General features: G+C 39.6%; 2 protein-coding genes across 14 annotated transcripts in view; both read left to right on the top strand.

Moving 5' to 3' along the window:
• Positions 1-11,365, top strand: part of lrrc1 (leucine rich repeat containing 1) — a 42,736-nt gene extending 31,371 nt beyond the window's left edge. Inside the window, exons 14-22 of one of the 12 annotated variants that reach the window (XM_061789274.1) lie at positions 581-700; positions 5,497-5,697; positions 5,900-6,133; positions 6,565-6,654; positions 6,860-6,937; positions 7,401-7,703; positions 7,812-7,907; positions 10,413-10,533; positions 10,613-10,644. In XM_061789274.1, coding sequence (XP_061645258.1) covers positions 581-700; positions 5,497-5,697; positions 5,900-6,133; positions 6,565-6,654; positions 6,860-6,937; positions 7,401-7,703; positions 7,812-7,907; positions 10,413-10,533; positions 10,613-10,629 — 1,260 coding nt within the window. In that variant the 3' untranslated portion in view covers positions 10,630-10,644. Of the gene's footprint in view, positions 1-580; positions 2,188-5,496; positions 5,698-5,899; positions 6,134-6,564; positions 6,655-6,753; positions 6,775-6,859; positions 6,938-7,150; positions 7,704-7,811; positions 7,908-10,412; positions 10,707-10,733 lie in introns of those variants that run through there. The other 11 variants (XM_061789273.1, XM_061789276.1, XM_061789271.1 and 8 more) reach the window with 11 other exon arrangements.
• Positions 11,366-14,055: 2,690 nt separating this feature from the next.
• The window catches only part of mlip (muscular LMNA-interacting protein), a 29,097-nt gene continuing 19,460 nt past the window's right edge, over positions 14,056-23,692 (top strand). Inside the window, exon 1 of one of the 2 annotated variants that reach the window (XM_061788979.1) lies at positions 14,056-14,214. In XM_061788979.1, the coding sequence (XP_061644963.1) occupies positions 14,185-14,214 (30 nt within the window). In that variant the 5' untranslated portion in view covers positions 14,056-14,184. Of the gene's footprint in view, positions 14,215-17,132; positions 17,268-23,692 lie in introns of those variants that run through there. The other variant, XM_061788980.1, reaches the window with a different exon arrangement.

Here is a 23,692-nt window from a genome sequence, read left to right as displayed (position 1 = left end):
AACTCTGGGTGAGAGGCGGGATACACCCTGAACTGGTCGCCAAATAATTGCAGGGCACATATAGACAAACAACCATTTGCACTCACATTCACACTTACAGGCAATTTAGAGTCTTCAGTTAACCTACCCTGCATGTTTTTGGAATGTGGGAGGAAACCGGAGTACCCGGAGAAAAGCCACTCAGGCACGGGGAGAACATTTGATTTGAACCCGGGTACTCAGAACTGTGAGGCACATTACTACTTTCTACGACTGGTAAAATCATTACTTTATTCTCATAATATTATGATTTTTTTTTTTTTTGACAGAAAAATGCCACTTTAGAACTGCCACTGTTGTAAGGCCAACTTATTAAATTATACAGGTGTACCTAATGTTGTGGCCTGAGTGTATATTTCACCACTCATATTTTTTTAACAAACCATTTATTCATACTTGATTGTGCAACAGTATATGCAAATGTGAGTGGTCGCAGTCAAACTGGCTTATACGCTGGGCTCTGCGAGTGCCTCAGCACCACTTATGTTGACCCCAAGTGCTGCATATGAATCATTAACACAAGTTTACATCCTCCTTCCAGGGAACGCTACTGCGCCGCGCCACTCCCCACCCGGGCGAGCTGAAAACGATGAAGAAAGCAGCAGAGAACCTCCGCATTGACCTGAATGCCGCCAAAGCCCTGGACTCAAACAAGAACGAGGTCAATAATGCGGCAGACAATGTGACCACCTCTGTGTGACCAATACTTTTACCTTTTTGGATTTATGTTTTTACCTCCTGTGTCTCACCATGTTGTCCCGCACAATCCAACAACCCCCTTTTCCCCCCCCCTCCATTTAAAAAAAAAAAAAAAAAAAAAAAAAAAAAAAAATATATATATATATATATATATATATATATATATATATATATTTTTTTTTTTTTAAATCTAAATCTTCCTTTAACCCGGAAAACCCTGCTGTGGCCTTCCTGTCCTGTGATTGAACCCGGGAATGCCTGTCAGGCTTCATCCTCCCTCAGGGCTGCTGTGCCTTCCTGTTTTTATTTCGCATCCACAGCAATAATGCTCATATGAAATTGTTTTAAAAACGTTTTAAAATGCTTTTTTTAAAGAGAGAAAAACAACTAGGTAGTTGCAATATTATTTTAAATCTCTATAATACAGTTTTAAATATGTATTTGTTCTAAATCTATTTTTAAACACTGGGTGAATTTCTCTTTCAATTCTGGGCATATAAAAGCAGTATGTTTTGGATCTACTGATTAAGGATTGTTGTATAGTCTCATGTGAATACTTTTATACTTTTTGGCAGCTCCAATGTAAATAGAAATGTATAGCAAATTTAAAAGTTTTATTTTTCTTTTCTTTTTGGACTTGGTACTTGGTTTTTGTTCTTTACAAATCAAAATGAGCAAAATCTCATTCACGCATGTCTTATTCAGTCCATTGAAATGTCATTGAGTACGATGGCCTTGAAGCCTTTTTTGAAATGTTTGAATGACTGCACATAACTTCAGTTCACCAATGTCAAAATACAATTCACTGCTTTGTAATGTTCGTCAAAATAGATGCCAAAATACAGCTGTTTCTTTTCCTGCTTTTTCAATAGTACTATTGAGAAAAAACAGTGGAGGGTTGATAGGGTTGACGTTCAACCCAGAAGGAAACAACAATGGCATCCTTTAAAAATGTAGTTTGGGAAATTCCACCATAATGCACTTGTCAACCTCCCTCCAATCTCTTTCTTTTATAGGTATAGGTTTATAGTGTATGATTTGTGGACCAGGTTCATCAAGTGTTTGATTTTTTTTTTTAATTTTGTTTTTAATTATTTCCAGATCGAACTGCACAAACTCGAATCTTAAAGAGATTCTTGAACCTTGAGCTCCGAATGGCTTTTAACCACTGATCAATAAAACGAGTGCAACACTAAATGTCATGTTTTTAATTACTTTGACTTTCATCATGCAAGACTTAACAGGGTTTAATATCTCTGGGACTATTTCATTTAAAGAGTCAAACAAGATAATACAATTCCAAAGTAATACATCTATAAAGCAATCTAGTGTCGTCTTGATAATTTCCTGCCTTCGTCTATTGCTTGCTCATGCTTTTGGAATGCTCAGCTTGTCCACCCTGCATGTACCAACACTTGCATGTTTTTAATTAAATCGCCAATGAATCTACTTTGTCCAAGCATATCTCTTTTGTACCTTCATTATATACATGCTGCAAATCAGTCAAGGGATTTTAGTTTTTTTTGCACCTGGTTTGAATGAGATGATTTTCCACACCCTGTTTCCATCAAACAATGCAGTTCACGAACTTCACTACGTAACTTTGTTTGGTTAGAGGGACTTAGTGATTGGACGTTACCAACAGTGGTGTGTTGTAGGCAGAGGTGGGTAGAGTAGCCAAATATTGTACTCAAGTAAGAGTACTGTTACTTTAGAATAATATGACTCAAGTAAAAGTAAAATGTAGTCCTACAAATATTTACAGGAGAAAAAACTACTCGAGTGACTTGTGAGTATCGAGAGCTACTTCTTGGGTACTGATTAATGCAAAGTGGTGAATCTTTTTGGCACTAAACTGATTCCATGCAATGCCTCCTTGAATTGCTCGATGCTGTGTGTCTTGTAATGGTGCGTACTGCATAGCTGTTAGCTGATAAGTTAATTAGGCACTTGGAGCTATCGCTAGTTAATTAAATAGTTTTTGCCTAGTGTATCTGATATGATATAAAATGTCTACGTGAAGGAACTTATGCCAAGGCGTGTTTTTTTTTATAGAGTAAGGGGGCAGAAAAGGTTATGCCCTAAAAAAACCACTTGCAATAAATCTCACTCCAGCCTAACCTTAACCACAACCCTAAATATGACTTTGACCCCTAGTCAAAACGACTAACCTCATTTCACCCCCTTGCACTGACTCTTAACCAAATCTAACCCAACCCAACTCTAGACCCTAACCAATCCCACCCGAAGTGTATATTACTTCGTATGGGTGGAGCTACATATAAGGAAAATTGATTTGATTTGGTGGACAAAAATTTATGATTTCCTTGTGACAATAGTATGAGAATACAAAGAACACAAACAAGAATCCAGTACAGCCACTTTGTCCTTTAGTAATAAACACTCACATACTGTAATGAGAAAAGAGGGACAGAAAATGTTTCATACTGTTGCCTTTTGTTTTCGGTACTGTGTTTTGTTCCTCCTCTTTGTTGAATCCATTAGTGGGTAACACTGCATCTTACTGAAATTATGTCAGACATAACAGGCATCCTGCCTCCACACTCTGCAATGAAAATTCAAGATGGATTAGGCTTTACTGGTACCGATAGGGTGACTATATTCTTAATATTTTCCAGGCATGAAATATATCACTTTTCAATGATTATGATAACAGTAGAGAAAATGTCTGAGAAAGGATTCCCAATGCGCTTATAGCAGGAGTGTAGAACCTACATTTAAATCCTCAATAAAAAACAAACAAACAAACAAAAGAAAAAAAACATTCAACCCACAAATGCTCATAAAATATGCATTACTACGGAGCCCCCCTGGTGCCAAGGTATGAGAAAAATAAAATTCATTGATAATCTGTTCCCTCAATTTAGTAAACTGTACCCTCAGTTTAGTAATCTGTACCCTCAGTTTAGTAAACTGTACCCTCAGTTTAGTAATCCGTTCCCTCAGTTTAGTAAACTGTACCCTCAGTTTAGTAATCTGTACCCTCAGTTTAGTAATCCGTTCCCTCAGTTTAGTAAACTGTACTCTCAGTTTAGTAATCTGTACCCTCAGTTTAGTAAACTGTACTCTCAGTTTAGTAATCTGTACCCTCAGTTTAGTAAACTGTACCCTCAGTTTAGTAATCCGTTCCCTCAGTTTAGTAAATGTCTGGGGCTCCGTATACCTACGTATATCTGTCAAGTGAAGTAAATTGTATTTGTATGTTATATTCTTACTCGTGTGAATTCTGTGTATAAATTGTCATGTCGTGATATATCCTACATCCCATTTTTTCAACTGAAAGGCAATATTGCTGTAGTTCGAGGGGGTTGATCATTATATAGCAGTACTAGCAGGACTGGCTACAATTAGCCTGCGTGTTTCCTAAACACAGTACTAAATTGAGGGTACGGATTACTAAACTGAGGGTACGGATTACTAAACTGAGGGTACGGATTACTAAACTGAGGGTACAGTTTACTAAACTGAGGGTACGGATTACTAAACTGAGGGTACGGATTACTAAATTGAGGGTACAGTTTACTAAACTGAGGGTACGGATTACTAAACTGAGGGTACAGTTTACTAAACTGAGGGTACAGATTACTAAACTGAGGGAACGGTTTACTAAACTGAGGGAACAGATTATCAATGAATTTTATTTTTCTCATACCTTGGCACCAAGGGGGCTCCGTACATTACTTACAAAAAGTGAGGGATATTTGGCATTTTTGGTGAAATTTCAGGAGGAACCTCAAATGCACGACCACCTTTTCAGGTGGACTTGTTGTAATTTGACCACCTTTACAAATGTTGAACGTACATGTTGAACTGTTTAATGTTTCAGTACTTTTTGGCCAACTTGGTGCTCTCTAACAGGAGAATGCCAAATTATCAACACGTGTTTGAACTGTTTGCCTAAATATGATCAAAGAATCACCCAATAAATTTCCTGGTTCCATAAGAATTTTTTTAAGAATCTTCTTTATCATGATGTTTCGCCGTGAGACCAAGACGACACTTGCTTGTAGGCGGTCTGCCTCAGAGGGTAAGAGTACACCCTGCAAGCGGAGGGGCGCCGGTTCGTATCCCTCCCCAAGTGCACGTTGTCATTGTGTCGAAGGAATATGTTTGGTGGTGGAGGGGCTGTAGGCCCAGAGTGGCAGCCACACTTCTGTCAGATTGCCCTAGGGAAGCTGAGACTACACAAGTAGTTTACCACCACCAGGTGTGACTGTGAAGTGAATGAATAGTGTGTCCAGTTATAAAGTGTATTTGAGTGCCTATGAAAGTGCTATATAAGTGTAATTTATTATTATTATTGTGAGGCTTCAAACAGGATGTTCTAACCTGATACATTTTTGCAAACACAACTAGTGTTTCTGGTAAATCTAAAAAAAAAAAAAAAAATTCAATTTTTATTTTCATTTCATACTGAAATTAAACCTGCAAGCTCAACTTTTGTGAGTAGTGTAATAATTTAATTAATACAATTTTTAAGTCTGTTTAGTATCATCCTGAGAGGACTACAAAAGATTTTATAGCGCCTTGACTCTGACGCTCTGGTGAAGTAAAACATCAATTTGCTGTCATCAAATGTGGTTTAAACTGTCACTTGTCAGCAGAGTCCTTGCAACCAGCAATCACCATGGAGAAAGTGTCCTTCAGTGACAGCTCCTCAGGGATTTGCAAAATGAGCATTTAGAAATTTGTAATCAACCAGCTGAACCCGATCATAACATAATAATCACATTTTAGCAGCAGGTGGTGTCTTCTGATCCGCTCCAGGAGAGTAGAACCCATCAAACAACCACATCCCAGAAGACCAGCTGGCAAAACTGGGCCATTCCTGGCATTGGCAACACAGCAAAGGTGTGTCTGGATGGGGGTGTCCACATCCTCCCAGTCACTGAAAGTGTGTGGGGTCACCACGCGAAGAAAAGGGAACAACCAGCTCAGGTGTGTCTATCTTTACACACAAAATATTAGAAACCTCTGCATATAACCATCATGTGCACCCCTGTACAATTTTATCTATTCTATATACTCTGTGATTGCACACACTTTTGATGTCACTCTGGGCTCTGCTGTCACCTCAAAATACAATACGGGGGTGCGGAGATGTACCTCGATGGCAAAAAGTCTTTTCATTGCTTATCAGCAGGATGCTGCGAGTCAGCTGACGTTGAGTGATAGCTCCCCACGTCGATATCGCCATCACAGAAATGGTACTCGAGAGGGAGGGAAATTTCAGCCGCACGGAGCTGTCAATGCTGGATGCGGTCTCCATGGAGACCCTGCCCACGGTTCAAAGATCCCCTCCATCGCCAGGGATCTGAAGCCTGCTTTGCAGACACCTCCTCATCAATCGCTCACCTCACAAGTGCCATTAGGGGTACTGTACCTCCTTTCAATGTCACATCATTATGCAGTAGCTATCATTTTGTAGGGAAGCATTCTGATGGAAGCAATTTGCTGCTTTCCCATTTCTATTGGCTTATTTTGCTCTGCTTTAGTGCTTGAACTTGACTCTCAGTATAAGCACCTGCAGATTCACCTATTTATTTTCATTTTTTTTCTTTTATTGTTGTTGTTGTTGCAACCCCAAAAATGCTTACTGGCAGCTTATCCCTGCGTATTCAAGTTTTTCTGGGGGATATACAAACAAACCCCAAAAAGAATAAAAAGCAATGCAATTACTGTATAATGACGGTCAATTAGCCCCAGATTTGCGCTATTCGCAGTCTGGCCCAGTCCCTATCCTCCGTGAATAGCGGGGTTCCACTGTATTTTCGATAATAATTCTTTATATCGTTTTGTGTTTAGTTACAGATCAAAGTAACTGGCCAGAGGGACGGTCTCGGTATAAGCATAGCTGGTGGGAAAGGTTCTTTGCCTTACAAAGACCATGATGAGGTTGGTAAATAACAAACTGAAGCCGTTTAATTTCCTGCAACATATTGTAACTGTTATTTTGTTTTAACTTCCCCCACCCCACTCTGAATCATGTCAAAGAAATGAACAAGGCGCCTAGGGTGATTCGTGTTTACCTGGAAGAAATCAATTTCTGTGGGAGCAGATTAATCTCAGCTTTCACTCAAGTGTGCTTATTACCTTTCAGGGTATTTTTATTTCCAGAGTCACAAAAGGGGGGGCCTCGGAAAAAGCAGGGGTCCATGTTGGAGACAGATTACTGGAGGTATTGTAATTACTTTTGCTTCCTGCTCCAACTCTTTGTTATTGTTACTTTTCTTATAGTTATATGTAATGATTGTTCTTTTTAAATCTAATGTAATGTATTTATTTATTTACTTATTTATTACTTTACTTTCTGTACTATATGCATCTAAAGGTAAACAACATGCATGTGCCTATGGAGAAATGCTGATTTCGTTCTCCTTCTGAACAATAGGGGGCACTAAAGTACAGTCGAAGGGATTAAGGTGCTGCAGCTTCCATCGATGACCAAGCCAATAAATAAGTGAAATTGTTTCACTGTCAAATGAGAAAAACAACAGACGGAAAATCCGGATCGATGCACGCATTACATATTTGGCCTCGCAGATCAAAATGCTTGAGTGCCTGCGGTGGAAATAGAAATGATCATGTTGAATTGTAGGATCCATATTCATGTGTAATTTATAAGGCTTGATTTATATCAGTTTCATGTCACCCTCGAGGTCAACAGTCTCAGCATGCAGGGAGCGACCCACCTGGAGGCTGTCCGGGCCTTGAGGAATGCTGGGAGCTGCATTAAGATGAGAGTTCTGCGGGAAGGCTCGCACGTGAGGCAGCGGGTCAGCCAGTCGAACGACGCTCGGGATGCTGAGGATGCTGCGAGCCGTCGACCCTGCAGCCATGACGACGCCAAAGGCCCAAGGAGCATATCGCAGAAGGGCGCGGAGGGCACGGAAAACTGTGTGACCAAGAAGATGGATGTGGTGCTGTGCAACAGCAATGGCATTGTGGGTATAAGACATTTCAACACCGTAATTCTCAGGGTGCCTCCTTGAAATGACACACTCAATAACAACCTCTCAACCTCATATTCCCTTTTTTCTTCTTTTTTTCAGGCTGATTTCAAGAGTGACCTGAGGAGGTCTCAGTTGGAGGCAGTGGCCTTGATCAAAGGAAATGATTCGATGCATGTGGACAAAAACACAATGAAAGTAAGATCCATCCAGCCATCCATCCATCCATTCTTTCTCTTCACTGCTTATCCTCACTTGGGTCGCGGGTGTGCTGGAGCCTACCCCAGTTGACTCTGGGCGAAAGGTGGGGTACACCCTGCACTGCTCACCAGCCAATCGCAGGGCACATACAAACAAACAACCATTCGCACTCACATTCACACCTACGGGCAATTTAGAGTCGTCAATTAACCTACCACGCATGTTTTGGGGATGTGGGAGCAAACCGGAGTACCCGGAGAAAACCCACGCAGGCACGGGGATAACATGCAAACTCTACACAGGTGGGACCTCAGAACTGTGAGGCAGACGCTCTAACCAGTCGCTCACCGTGCCGCCCTGCCAAATCTTATGTGGAGAAAAACTCGAATTGTGACGCTGGGCCACAGTCAGAATGGCTTTCTTACAGATTACAAACATACACATTTATACACATTGACATAGGCTTAAATGTTCGTAATTGGTAATTTCACATTTGGTTGGTGGGCACGCACTCCAGAGGCCAACATACAGTATTTGTATACAATACAAGCAATTTAAAAGTCTCTTTTCCATTACATGTCCCTCTCCAATTTTAGAATTGTTAATTATCATGTACAATAAGTGCCCAGAGAAGTTGGACAAGTAACTGTTCTGAATAGAGAAGCTTTTGATGACTGCTACTTTTGCTTATAAGTTCCTTTTTTTAATTATAATTGTCATTACAATTTTCCATTTTGTCTTACTGATATCGACATGAGAAGGTACACCTACATAAAGATAATGAAGCATGACAAACATTAAAAAAAAAAAACATGAGGAAAATCATCTTGGGGCAAGAATCAGAATCATCTTTATTTGCCAAGTATGTCAAAAACACACAAGGAATTTGTCTCCGGTAGTTGGAGCCGCTCTAGTACGACAACAGGCAATCAATTGACAGAGAACACTTTTGAGACTTAAAGACATAAAAAACTGAGTAATAAAAGGTTACCAGTAATGTGGTAATGCCGGCACTGTTTTTGCTTGGTTTGTTTTTTTTGACAATTGTGACAAATAATGCAATTATAGCAGTTTGAAATGACTAATAAAACAGTAGTCCGGTGCAATGACCATTGTGCAAAGGGCGCAGAGACTTCAAGGCGCTGATGCAGTTTAAAGTGATGAGTAGTAGTAGTAGTAGTTTCAGAACACAATTTTTCAAGTTCTGAGGGTACAGAGTCCATTGCATATTTGCGAGTAGATGGCCTGTTTTGTTTGTTTTCATTTAGTGGTACCAATCATTGATATAAAGTTGTGGTCAAACATTTACACATTTGATATCTTACATACCTTCACTAATAATAATAATAAAAATAACATTTAATTAGGATTTTATCTAATCCACATAGGATCAAAAGTATATGTACAGGTTCGCATATATAAATGCACCCCACTTACAGGTACACCTTAATAAACTGGAATATGGTTGAAAAGTTCATTTTTTTCCAGTATTCATACATTATATAGATTCATTAAAAACTCGTGCAAATACTTTTCGTAAGGCAAATTGCTGTGTAATTTCTACATTAAAAATAATTTTCATTGTTTGCTACATAATCTAGTTACTAGAGATGGTAAACTTGGGGTTTTCTGTAAGCTATGATCATCAAAGTTATACATGTATATTAAAAAATATAAAAAATATTTCACTCTGAGTGTGGGTGGTGCATCTCTATAACATGAGTTTCACTTTTTGAATTGAACTAAATAAATTAAGCTTTTGACATTCTAATTTATTGAGTTGTACCTGTTGTATTAGGATAAATATCACTTAGGGAATTTCATTTTAACCAGGTGCTTTTTGTAGCCATCAACAAACTTCTGGCATAATCCAGACTGGATACTTTGGCAAGTCTTCTGAGTTGAATTGAGTTTGATACAGTGCATCACAAAAACACACTGATTACAAATAACTCCAATGGACATTTATTCCCAGAAATCCTCCAAGGTGGTAAACATATTCTGTGTCATATTTTTATTGATGTGTCTATAAGAACAATCTACATATACAAAACTGGTCACATTTTTAACCCAAGGAAAATCCTGCGCTTGAACCAGCGTAATACAAGACCTCAGCTCAACAGCATTTAAAGGATTCGCATTAGCTGCTCTCTGGTTCATTTGTCTTTGAGTTTTGTAAGTGTTATTAATGAAGTACGTCAAAAAAAGTTCTGGGATTGATGTCACAAGAGATACTGTATATTTCAAACACAAACTACAAGTTTTCCTTTCAATGTGGGCCAGATGGTCAACCAACCTGCACATCTACGAAGAGATCCTGGGGGATTTGCTTCGTTCAGTGTGCGAGAAGGGGCGAGACTTGGGCCAGGACAACTCATGGCTGCTTCACCATGACAACGCACCTGCTTACAATTTTCTGCGCATCTGACAGTTCGTGGCTGAGAAGAACATCGCCACTCTGGACCGACCTCCCTGATTTTTTTCTTCTTTCCCATCTTTTAGTGGGTCATCAATGGGACCTGTTTTGTAGACGTGTGCCATCAAGATGGTCGTGACGATGGAGCTGCAGAGAATCGTGGAAAAATCCTTCCAGGAGTGCATGAAGGCAGAGAAGAGTGGGAAAGTGCGTTCGATTTCAGGGGGATTACTTTGAAAGGGAAAACTTGTACTTTAGACTTGAAATATATCTTTTGTGACACCAGTCCTGGAACCTTTCTGACACACCTCATCTTCTAACCGCCACTCCAGAAGAGCACAAGTGATGACCTCAAATCTCTGTGTGTGACACACATTACAACACATTACCTGTCAATTCTTTGACAGATCCCACGGATCATTCTCACTCATCCCTCTACGTCTGATGAGGATGTGGAGTTCTTGCCACAAGCTCCCAGGAGAGAGACACATCGCGACTCAGACATTCCCGAGAGTCGTTTCCCTTTGGAATGTTTTGACTGTGCGTTTTATCCACCTTGAACGCATCTCCACGTAAAACCACTGAGGGGACTTTTGAAACCAAACAATGGAAAATGTTTGTTACCAATGCAGAAGGTTTCTTTTTCTTTCTTTTTTATTTTTAATATATTTTTTTAATTTCAATTGCTGTAATATTATGGGGCATTAGTCATTTGCAAGTACTGTCTGATTTATCTTTGGAAACACTGTTTTATAAACTTGTACAATTCCACAGACTGCATATAGCTCCAAATGTTAAATACAGCCTACTTCCAACCACCATGCTATATGGTATTAATGATGCTGTTAATGTTAATGGACACAGAAAAAGAAACAGCTCATGGATAAAACAAATCCACAGCTGGCAGACTCTGATTTTTCACACTGTGACTGTTTCATCACAATGAAGAGAAAATTATGCTTCCACAAGTATATTCACTGTCTGTGCCATGTGTTATTCCACAGTTCATTATTATTCCAATAAAGTCTCAGGACATTGACTCCTCTAAGGCATTACTGGTAAATTCCGTATCGGTTCTTCTCTCAAAAAACAAGATTTCAATGTGGTTGGCAGTCACGGAGATGCTGTACTATGCGAATGTGTGTGCATGCATGCGTGCATGTGTGTTAGAGTCAAGAGTCCTGCCAGTTACCAGAATGTGGGTCTTTTATTGCCAGTGATGAGCAGCCATCTAAAGTCACTGCTAGGAACTGTGGGAACAGTGAGATGTGTTATGTAAGCAGGCCATATTGTTACTGCACAATACATATTGTGTTTACTGCACACTTTAAAAAAAAAAAAAAAAAAAAAAAAAGTCAGTATTGTGTAACACAATTCAGTGTTGTGTAACAAAATGTATGATGTCTTTCACAGCCAGTGATATTTTATTATTTTTTTTTAATATAAGGGAAAGAAATGGTCAGGCAGCAAAATTGCAGGGACAACAAGTACTGTCACACATACTGTCTGATGTGATTAGTGTCCATGTTAATGCACAAAAACCCATAGACAGCAACTAGTTCACAAGTTAAATAGAAAAGAAAATCAAATGGCAGGGCAAATAAGTTGAAACTATTACTAAGCTTTTTTTTGTACCGGTAATGTTTTATGTAACATTTTCAACAGCCATCCTTTAACTTATTTATTGTAAGTGTAAGGAAAAATGGATGTTCACATTGGAAATCAATACTCTCCTCAGCTAGAATTGTAACAGAAATCCGAGGTATAGAGGGTGAATAGGAACGGCTGGGGGGGGGTCTGTGTTGCAGATCACCACATCTGATCCCGAGACACTCGTCCTCACGTACTGTGGTCTGTCAGTCACATAGTCTACTGTCCTCGCAATCAGACTTTTGTTTACACCGGCCTCCTCCATCCTCCCTCACAGAAGTGTAGGTCGAATGGTGTTGAAAGCATTGCAGAAGGGAAAAAAATATGAGTCTCACAGTGCTTCCGCAGGACTTCAGTGGGGACAGGGCTCGATACAGGTCTAAACAAAAGTTAACAATTGTTAACATCAAGACATAAAAAAAAAAACAATGAAGCAAAAATGGCCCCTGGACAACTGACTGCTGCCTCGAGATCCACACGAACCTGCGGTAAAATAAATCAATGATTTCTGATTTCACATGGTGGAAAGCAATGTGCAACACAAATGCAGGATCCAGGAAAGGGGGATTTTAAGGGCTTTGTGGAATCAAAAACTGCTTTAAATGTGATTTGAGTATATTCCAAATACTTTCTGGATCACAACATAATAATGATCCTGTAAACGTGACAGACGAGTGAGTGGTGCAGTGCTGTGGTAATAGAAACAGGGAAGGGCAACAGCAGGGTGGAAATAGACAAGGGCAGCTGTGACAGGAATCAAGAATTTAGTGTACTTAAAGGCTTAGCATCCACTTCAGAGGTCTGCTTTCACACACTTGTGAGGCGACATGGAACAAATTGTAAACGAGCAAACAAATGAATTTGTTGCACACTGACTTGAAAGTCAGAATTGTACACACAGCGAGATGTCGTCCACTGACTAATTTCATGAATCCTTTGTAAACAAAAGCACAAATAAATACCAAAAAAAACCCACAAGCTCACTAGATGAAAAGAAAGCTTTTTAAAATATATATATATTTAATGTCACGTCCATGTTGGCCACGTTTCTGTCAGACATGTCACACAGGCACTTTTATTCTGCTTTCCACTCCCTGTCAGTGCATCAGCCTGAACTAACAATACAAGCTCTTCCAATCATAATTAAAAAAAAGAAAAAAAAAAGGTTTTAATGGAGTGACCATAATGTGCAATTTGTCACTGTCCACATCAAGAGAAAAATTGTTCGCTTGACACTAGCGTGGAACCTTCAATGTTGTACACCATTCCTTTTGGTTGACTTCCAAGTTGTTTTTAAATCATAACAAAAACATTTGCCCATTGGAAATAACATAAAGTGAACTAAGACATTCCAAACTCAAACTATCGCCATTGCAACATTTATCAACTGTTCAGTTTTAATTAACATTCTTATCTGCCAAACAAGCATAAAGACAAGTGTAACCACTATATAGTGTAATTAAAATGGAATACAATTAGAAATACAAATAAATTAAAACGACTTATTTTGTAAGTATTTCTGCAGTTAATATGCTGCTATGGCTGTGTGACATTTTGGGCTTTGTAGGACTGTAATTGATTTGCTTAACTGCTCATATTGTACTGATCAGCCAGACCCTTTCGTGGTAAGCACCATTGTTGGTTTTACGCTTATCAGCACACTTTACCTCTTTGTCATTACTTGTACCTTACTTAATATAGAAGACAAAAAAAAAGGCAGAATAGACACAAGTCGTGTGTTGATGTCATATATTGTAATGAGTTGAAGTTTGTGTCTTTAGAGGCAGATTTTTGGTTGAACTCAAAATTTCACCACATTTGGGTTATTAGACTTTTCACTGTAAAGTATTTTTGGGGGCTGTATTACTCTTTTGCACAATGGATTTTCATATACAAGAGCTACTGTCCAATTCTCTTTGAAGACATTCTTAAACTAGTACAGAAATCTTGAAATCGTTTGAGCCCACTTTTGTTTGCAGCGTCCAGCGCAAATATTGTTGTCAGTGTCCTGCAGCCTTGCCTGCTGTCTGCTAGCTATTTGCGTCTATTAAGTGCCTATAAAAGGAAGTCGGCATGGCGAAACGCCCCCCGTCAAACTCCTCGCGGCGGGGCCGAGAAGTGGTCATGCTGCTTTCATCAAACATGCGACGTGAGGCCTGACACAACAAGCAGCACAACCTCTGGCTAAGCACGGCGTCTGAAGCAGAGATGAGGAGCTCCATTCAGAGTCTAACCAAGGTAGGTGGTTTTGCTTGGAGAATGGATGATTCGCTATGAAAAACATGCAACAGATGAGAAGACGGCGAATATTCATCAGTATGCCCTTTCCTATCCGTGGCTTTCCCTCAAGGTTTTCCCACAGGAAAATAAAGCAATTTAGATAAGTTGTTTTATCCATCAATATGAATTCTCTCCCAGTCACTGCCTCTAACACAACCTGTCACTATCTTGATATATGACACACATCTTCTTATTCCTTTATCTTGTAATTACGTGTCGCTTTACGCTGAATTAAATATTTATGCAGACTGCCATGATATACAGTATGTACATCTAAGCCAGTGCATTCATACCTAGCCAAATGTTGAGGAAAGTTTTGTTGTTGTTGTTGAATCTTGCACGGTATGAATATTTATTTTGTTTAACTGCACATACAAGGAACAGTATTTCCACAGCCAGTGGACATCCTCCGAATAGACGCCACGGCACAATTAGCCGCCGTGTCCTGCGTCGTCCACTTTAGACACATAAACATCTCACTCAAATAGAAGCTTTCTTTTTCTACAGCCTAAACAAACAGGAACAAATTAGGGACGAGATGGGGCCAGAGACGGTTGATTTGTTTTCACAGATCGTATTTATCATCTACTTCAGTCAAGTCATAATGATGATGAAGTCATGTTGTTTAAAAAAGGGGATTTGCAAACTCCCCTTTTATGCACACAACTTCACACATGGGGATTTAAACTACTGAACCCATTTAAACTCTGTTACTCACCAAACCATCAGCACCTTGTGAAGCATTTAATCAGTGTCTCAGCTGAATAAAAGTTTAGGGACGTAGCGCATATTGTTAAGTGAGTCCAGTGCTTAGTGTTAAAGATGATATTATGTTGGTAGACCCTTACAGTATGTGTGTGCTAATGTTTTATTTAGTTTTAAACTCCAGTCTCGCTTGACATATTGTAATATAATGCACTGTATATAGTGTATCTCTAAAGTGTGGAAAAAAATGCATATTTTAAAGAAATGACATTTTCAACGCGGCACGGTGGCCGACTGGTTAGAGCGTCAGCCTCACAGTTCTGAGGACCCGGGTTCAATCCCCGGCCCCTCCTGTGTGGAGTTTGCATGTTCTCCCCGTGCCTGCGTGGGTTTTCTCCGGGTACTCCGGTTTCCTCCCACATCCCAAAAACATGCATGAATTGGAGACTCTAAATTGCCCGTAGGCATGACTGTGAGTGCGAATGGTTGTTTGTTCCTATGTGCCCTGCGATTGGCTGGCAACCAGTTCAGGGTGTACCCCGCCTCCTGCCCGATGACAGCTGGGATAGGCTCCAGCACGCCCGCGACCCTAGTGAGGAGAAGCGGCTCAGAAAATGGATGGATGGATGGATGGACATTTTCAACATTGTATTTTATTGGAATATTAATGAATACCATCCTTGAAATGATTTCCTACATTTGTGTAGCAAAACTTGATGATGGACTTTGCAAGATTTACATGAACTTGATGCAATAACTCCACATTGCCGTCAACTGACTGGGTCCAGACTTCTGGGGACACCCTGTACCTTATACAGTATAACTGTAAAATACTGACAGTATTTTTAAATATTATTATTAATATATTAGTTAAGGGCAGCACGGTGGGCGACTGGTTACAGCATCTGCCTCACAGTTCTGAGGACCGGGGTACAATTCCCAGCCCCGCCTGTGTGGAGTTTGCATGTTCTTCCCGTGCCTGCGTGGGTTTTCTCCAGGCACTCCGGGTTCCTCCCACATCCCAAAAACATGCATGGTAGGTTAATTGAAGACTCTACGTTGCCCATAGGTGTGAATGTGAGTCTGAATGGTTGTTTGTTTGTATGTGCCCTGCGATTGGCTGGCAACCACTTCAGGGTGTACCCCACCTCCTGCCTGATGATAGCTGGGATAGGCTCCAGCACGCCCGCGACCCTAGTGAGGAGAAGCGGCTCAGAGAATGGATGGATGGATGGATGGATATTAGTTAAGACAATGAAGATATTTTGTTTGCTTGATAAGTTCTTGGTGGCACAATGGGGCACTGTTAAAAAAAAGTATCAACACCTATCCTTATTTACATTTTCACTTCCCTGGTGTTTTGTTCAGTTCCAGGCACTGAAATGGCATGAGTTGTTTTTGTCCTGTGTGAGTAAAGTATTACGTGCTCAGTAGCTCACTGCTATCAGGGCAGCTGGCGCGGTGCTATATTTGCACGTCGTATCAACTATAGATGGCAGGGGCTGTCTCTGCCTGTAATTAAAGTCTTGACTGAGACACACCCAATTGTTTCTGCTTTTACTGTGGCACATCACGAACCAAACCGCAGGAGGAGCTGAAGAGCACATTTGAGGATTAGCAGTCCCAGAGAGCATTGTGCTCTGGGGGGAAGCTTCATAAAAGAACACCACTTGGAATAAAACTGTAGTAGTACCGCATTGGCAAAAAAATTAACGTGAGGGGTGTGTGGGAGGGACAGGAATTAGAATAATGGAGTCATAAAATAAGCTAAAAATGTCATGCTATTATATTTATAATACTATTAAATATGAAATAATATTTCTTTATTTAGTATTACAGCTTGATTCTCCTCTTTAAGAATTTGTTATGATAATATTACTACAATATTTTACAGTAGTACAATTATTATTTTTTTTTACATTAATTCTATTCCTGTAACTTAAATAAAATTATTTAAAAAAACAACAATAAAAACGTGTCAGCGGTGTGGGACAGACAACACATCTGAGACAGACAACACGTAATGCCCGGATCAGACTACAAGACAAATTTGCTCTTTCACGATTGCACGATGTCAGAATACTGCAATAAAATCTTGTATTCCGATAACACCGGATCCCGTTTTTTTACGATCATTGGGCTTTATCTTGTCAACTCAAATGCAACCGGATACACTCGTTACCGTGGTGACGACAACAAGAGTGGATCGCGCCGACTGTATTATAAGGACAAAATGGGGAGAAACGTGTGTCGGTGGTCACCGGTGCTCAGGACAGGAGAAGACGTTCGTTTAAGGCTTGCTTGAGGTATGTTCACGTACTTTTAATACGATACGGCTCGCAAGCAGGCAACAAAAACGTTATCTAGCCTGGAAAGCTAGTGCTAGCGCTAACAGTTGTACGTAAACATGCCACCGTTCTGTCTAATCATACTGTAAAGTTTCGGTGTGGGTGAAGTAATTTAATTACAGTAAGTTAGCACCCATTATTTATGTCATGTTGTAATGTTGGTTTGACCTGACTGATTAGAATACATGATCTGACTAGAGCAGTGATTTCCAACCTTTATGGAGCCAATTGAAAAATCTCACAGCACACCAACAAACAAAAATGTCACAAAAAGTGAATACATGAATTACTGTATGTACTTCCTGCCATCTAATAGAAGACCATTCATTTGTTCTGTCTGTCACTATGCCTCACTGGCATAAATAGATGAACAAAGATACATTATTTATTGTAAATATTTTTTTTTGGAGCAATTAAGTACACAAGTATATACAGTAAATGAACAGGTCGTTTAAATAAACACATTGTTCCATCTTGTGATCGGAGATCGGTTATCAGTTTTTTAAACTCGCTGATCGGTGATTGGCCTCAAAAATCCTGATCGTGTAAAGCCTAATAATCATTATTAGTTATCATTACTATTATTATTACTGTGGCGCTAAGGCATTCACTTTCCAGTAGGTTACTAATAACGAGTGTCCCTTTAAAGCTTTTCACGGAGGGTGGTCTGCTTTACGAAACGATTGAAGCTGGAGTTTCCCGAATGGGGCTAACCTTGACACATTCAGGTTTTTAGTTCAAAGAAAAACGGTTTACTTGACTTCAAAAACAAAACACAAAGTAAAAATTCTTTCCACATCCAATAGGGTTTCCACTGTAAAAATATGAAATTAAAGTAAAGCAAAATCCAGATAAATGAACAGAGAAAGAAGAAAGGTCAAAAAACTATTTGGCCCCACTGTCCACATTCCCACTGCATGTCTGACCTCCTTCCTTCTTCCGGTTCATTACATCATCACCACAACACATCAACTCCATAGCAAACCCCAAATGCACACATTTCGACAACCACAGAATGCAATATGCTCATCATCCACGATATATACAATATACAATTTGTGAATTATTGTAAATATACTATATATTTTGAAACCTTTTCCTAAATTACTTCACTGTAAATTACCTAACTGAAAATATTTGAAAAACAAACAGAAATTATATTTAGGCCCTTACAGAAGTGTTGTGTATTTCATCTTTGGAGCGTGCTGAGCATGCCACAAGAAATAGCCAAGGAACTTCTGGTGCGCACCTGGTGAGAGGACACATAGCACGGGGGAGCCCGCGACTTGTGATCTCTGGGGACGGCGTGACCTATGCCGCACTTGGCACTATCAAACATTCAAGAGAGCGCTGCTGGACAAGCAGGAAATACTTGAGCCTTTCTTAGTATCAACTTTCTCTGCTTTGACTACCGAGGACATATAAACACGTTTTTAAGATGGTGTTCTATTATTTGTTTGTTGATCTTTATCTGCACCCAATTAGACATGCGCTGGTATTGTAGTCTAATATTATATCTAATATGATGTGAGTTGCCAGGAATCAGAATAAAATTTTTATAATTTAATTCACTGCTGAAAACACAACCCACAGAGTGATAATATGAAACATGTTCTAATCAGACCCCTGAACCCCAGAGATCTCCAACCTTTCGTGTTTAGCTATCGCTTAAAATTTATAACGTTGCTTTGACATACAATCTATTTTTAAAATATCATACTGGTAAAGAAGAGCTGAAAATGAATATGTACCAATTCGACCTTTGCAACAACAACCATTTTGAATGTGTTCCATCTTTCGCATCAGCATTTGAAGGAAAAGAAAACAGTTAAAGCAGCTTCTCAGAAATAATTTAAGGTTGTTTCTCAGAGCGAATGTGTTGGCTGAAGATTGCCGCACAGTTTGAACTTAAAAGGTGATGTGATTACGTCTGTTTTTTTTTCATTTTTCTCCCAAGCTCTCTGGAGATGCTTGGGAGTTGAAACGGAATTCAAACACATCTTGTATGGTTGTGTTTGTCAGATCAAGCCTGCACACATTAAAAGCTGAGTGTGATGTGTAGAAACTTTCATGTTTGGACTTTGAATTATATGATGCAAGTGTTGCCGCTCACTTGACTTACAAAAAAATATTTAATACCTAAAGCAAAATTATGAAGTAACTGTTCCACAACAAAGAGAAATGTTGCCGCTTTTTCACTTCACAGTACCAGCCCCCATTTACACTTTAAATGAGTTCAAAACAGTTCCCAAGTGTCTTAATATTATGTCGTAATATGCTTTTGTCATAATACATCAAGGATCAATCATTACAGCACGCTTTTCAACCTCTTTTTATGGAGGAAATGAAATCGACCTGAGATTAGGGGGCGGCTCTATTTTATGCAAATGACCCACTGTTCACCACACCTCCTCTACTGGGGAGCCAATGCCGAGTCCTGACAAAAAAAAACATCTCTTACTGAGAAAAAACCCATAGGTCTGCTTTTCCTCATTTGGCCGTTGTTCATTATAATGGGACACATTTTATTTGAGAGGTGACTGAAGGCAGCTGCAGCAAAGTGGAGACTGTGGAGCATAATACTACAGTGTACAGAGCTAAGGCACGGAACATGGTATGCAAACATTGGTATGTGTTTTTATACATGCTCTTTCTAGCTGCGTGTCCTTTACAATGACTTAGCAATAATAACAAATCTGCATGACCAAACAAAATGTTTTTTTTTTTTTTTTTTTTTTGGTCATCTACTGTATATGGTATCTTTTCGCCGGGCACTGTGGTTTCCTCCCACATCCCAAAAACATGCATGGTAGGTTAATCGAAGACTCTAAATTGCCCGTAGGTGTGAATGTGAGTGCAAATGGTTGTTTGTTTATATGTGCCCTGCGATTGGCTGGCGACCAGTTCAAGGTGTACCCCGCCTCCTGCCCGAAGATAGCTGGGATAGGCTCCAGCACTCCCGCGACCCTTGTGACGACAAGCGGCTCAGACAATGGATGGATGGACGTATATGGTATCGACTCGGGCATTCTTGGAACCCCAGCTGACCGGAAATACTACCTGGTAGTACCTGCTTTTATCAGAAGTAGAGAGTCATGGCAAGCTGAACGCATACTGTCCAATGGAAAAGGTTAAAGGTCACAAGCCACACCTATGTTTTTTATGTTTTTTTCAAAATAATCTTTGATGTTCTTTATCAGGTTTGCAAGATAGTCTGGGTTGGATATGCCCAGGATGCCCTTTTTCAAGCTATTTTAGTTGGTCGAAAAATTCCTGGCAGATGAGATATGTAAAATAAGCTTTGTTCTCATTGGATTGCTGTTCTCCTTAATTTGAATGTTGAAAACAGCTTTGCTCTGATTGGTAGTAGGCAATATGTCACCGTCTATCATCGAGTAAATAGAGAGTGTGTCTGTGAGCGAGAGACAAACAGAGTGAGTGTGTGTGTACAATGTGTGGCTAATGCTATTGCTAGCTTGGTTCACAGTTAGAATACAACCGAGAGCTGCCAACAACTACTTACCAGATACGCCAACTTCCTCGCTCACCATTAATAAAATGATTAAACTTCTACTCCTCGAATCTGCAGCTTCTTTGTTGTCAAGGACAGTAGTGTGCATATCAAGAATAGGGGCCGTTTACATCTGATCGTTTTCAGCGTTAGATAAAGATACCAAGCTCTTGTGCGGAAGACTAAGAGTATGTGGAGCCTTTAAGATAAACAGTTTTCACTCACTTGTTCTCGTTTGGCACCTAGGAGCTATTGTGATCTCTCATTCGAGATCCCACTGCATCATTGTTTCTGTGTGAATTGTTGTCCATTCATCTAGCAGAATATTTGTGAGTTCACCGCTCAGAATCTGTGTTCGAGTGCATCCCAAAACTGTTGGATTGAGTTGAGGTCAAGTTCTTCCACATCAGTGGAAATGGAATTTCCATCATGACTGTGCAGGAAAGGAAAATGGCAGTGTTTTACTGAAGATGGAGGGCATAGAGACTGTGTGTCTCATAGTCTATTCAACGTAAGTTATCACTTCAGAGTCTGGAGGTCACATGTTCGACACCACTCTGTCCACCACGTGGCATTGTGCTAATGTTAATGGCAAAGAAGTGACTTTACAATCTGTAACTTTCTGTGGTCTTGTGACAGGAGGCTTTGCAATGATTCTACTCGAATACCTGGGAATAACTGGGAAGGAAGAATCTAACAAACTGCAACATAATATCACCTAATTAAGTACCATGCTTGAATTCACTGGGCTCTATTAATATGACACATTTTTCTTATGGCTGTTTTAAAGGTAGACTGCATGACTCTGGAATTAATTTCATTAAACAAAAAATGTGTTATTGTGAAAATCCTATGCACAGACAATTGTTTTCCAAAGCATGTGCAACGAGTTTGAAGTATATGAAATTCACATAAATTGTACTGCTCAACGAATACTGTAATTGTGCTCATGAGGCCTCACGTGTCAACGCAATTAGTTGCAGTGTGCTACACTGTCCAAGTGTTTGAGGCGATACCTCATCAGGGAATATGATAACACAATCCCAAGAAGCAGGGTGATTATCGGTTATTAGGCACTGTAAGTGAGAACCACTTTAAATGGATGAATGGACAATTTAAAATAGCTTTGTTATCCCAATTAATAACGGATATAAATGGGGAAAATATATATGCTCCCCACATACTACTGTATATTACTTATTAATGTGCTTTAACATAACAAAGGTTCAAAATTTCTATTCAAATTAACATGCAGTGAAATGTAATTTCCGCCAAAATTACTAATATCTGTCGTAATCCTTGCAGAACACACCAGTGCATCATATTTAAACATGCAAGTAGTAGTAGTAGTAGTACATCAGTGTGAATTCTAATCCTAAACCACCTCAGGAATAAATTTGAATCAAAGGGCTCCTTCACATTTGAAGATCATGCATATTACTATCAGACAGTCTAAGCAACAACAACTAAAAACACTGTAACATGAATCCCTAACCATCCATTAGTTGACGATGTCAAGAAATACTATACACATGCACCCCATTTGAGTGCATTTAGCATCTTAAACACAGCATTAAAAGCTACAGTATAAACAGGTATGCCACGGCGGGCATTGTGTAAAATAAACATGGCTTAACTTTAGAAGAGTTGAAGCCACGAGTGTGGGCTCCAGCACGCCCGCGACCCTAGTCAGGATAAGCGGTACGGAAAATGAATGTATGAATGAACTTTTCCGGAGGGAGAAGCCAAAACGCGCCAGTGTTCTTTTTTTCTGGTTCAATAGATTGTTTTCAAATAATCATATTGTATTTTTCATTTGTTGGACTGTGACTTTATTTCAGAATAGTACAAGAAGTTAAGATTGCTAATCGAAATTTGACCAAAATCTTTTTCACACACTATTGCCCAAACATGAGGGAGATGGCCACCCTTTAGTCTACGGTGGCCCCGGCCACACCTGGCCACCGCCTGACGCTGACCCTGTCGTGGAGGGGCCAAATGTTAAGCTAAATTTGAAAGCAGTCAGCGCAATGGTGCACGAATATATGTATGTATTGTTTTGATTCTTGTATTTATCCCACTGTTAGGGGCTAAAATAAATAGATAAACATATAGTAAACAATATATATAAATTATGGCATGAAAAGGCTACACTCAACTCAATTCGGGGGTTTGCCTGCGAAGGAACCCCCATGACGCCGACACCATTGTTGCTGTTCGTTGACAACTCTGTACATTTTGTATTGATCATTTTGTATTGATAATTTTACCCCAATAGTATCGATGATAATACATCGCAAATTACCATGGGATGTGATTCCCAAACATAATACAAATATACTTAGAAGTCAGCCTCTCAACTACAGTAAATTGTGGTGAGCAAGGCACTGCACTCATATTTTACATTGAATTGCTATTTTAGGGACTCAATTTCTTTTTTTTCTTTTTTTTTTTGCTGCATGTATCAAACAGACTATTTTCAGTGTGAATAGAGGCACTGAATGAGGTCTTTGAAAGACAGTTGGATGAAAAACATTTTTCTTTCGCTTAACAGCTCAAAAACAGGAAATGTGAATGGGTACTCCAGTCCAGGGCCGATCCTCTTCCATAAAAAGCATAGATTTGACCCTTACTCTTTGAGGCCAACATCAAACTCCTCTGCAAGATTTCCCTTCACCGCCTCAGGTATATTGCAAAACTCAGCCCCACTCTCCCTCCCTGAAACTGATTCATGCCTTTGATGAGTACTGGTTCCCTTTCACCTGAAGGATCAAATATATAACATTTCCCTAGGGAGCCACTGGTGCCCCACCATACCTAAATGAATTCACCCTGAACCATCAAGTAGTTCAGAGACTTTTGAAAAGGGCAA

Source organism: Phyllopteryx taeniolatus, chromosome 11, assembly GCF_024500385.1.
Source record: "Phyllopteryx taeniolatus isolate TA_2022b chromosome 11, UOR_Ptae_1.2, whole genome shotgun sequence".
Lineage (NCBI taxonomy): Eukaryota > Metazoa > Chordata > Actinopteri > Syngnathiformes > Syngnathidae > Phyllopteryx > Phyllopteryx taeniolatus.
The sequence above is the reverse complement of the archived record's forward strand: the minus strand, read 5'-3'. Positions and strand labels throughout refer to the sequence as shown.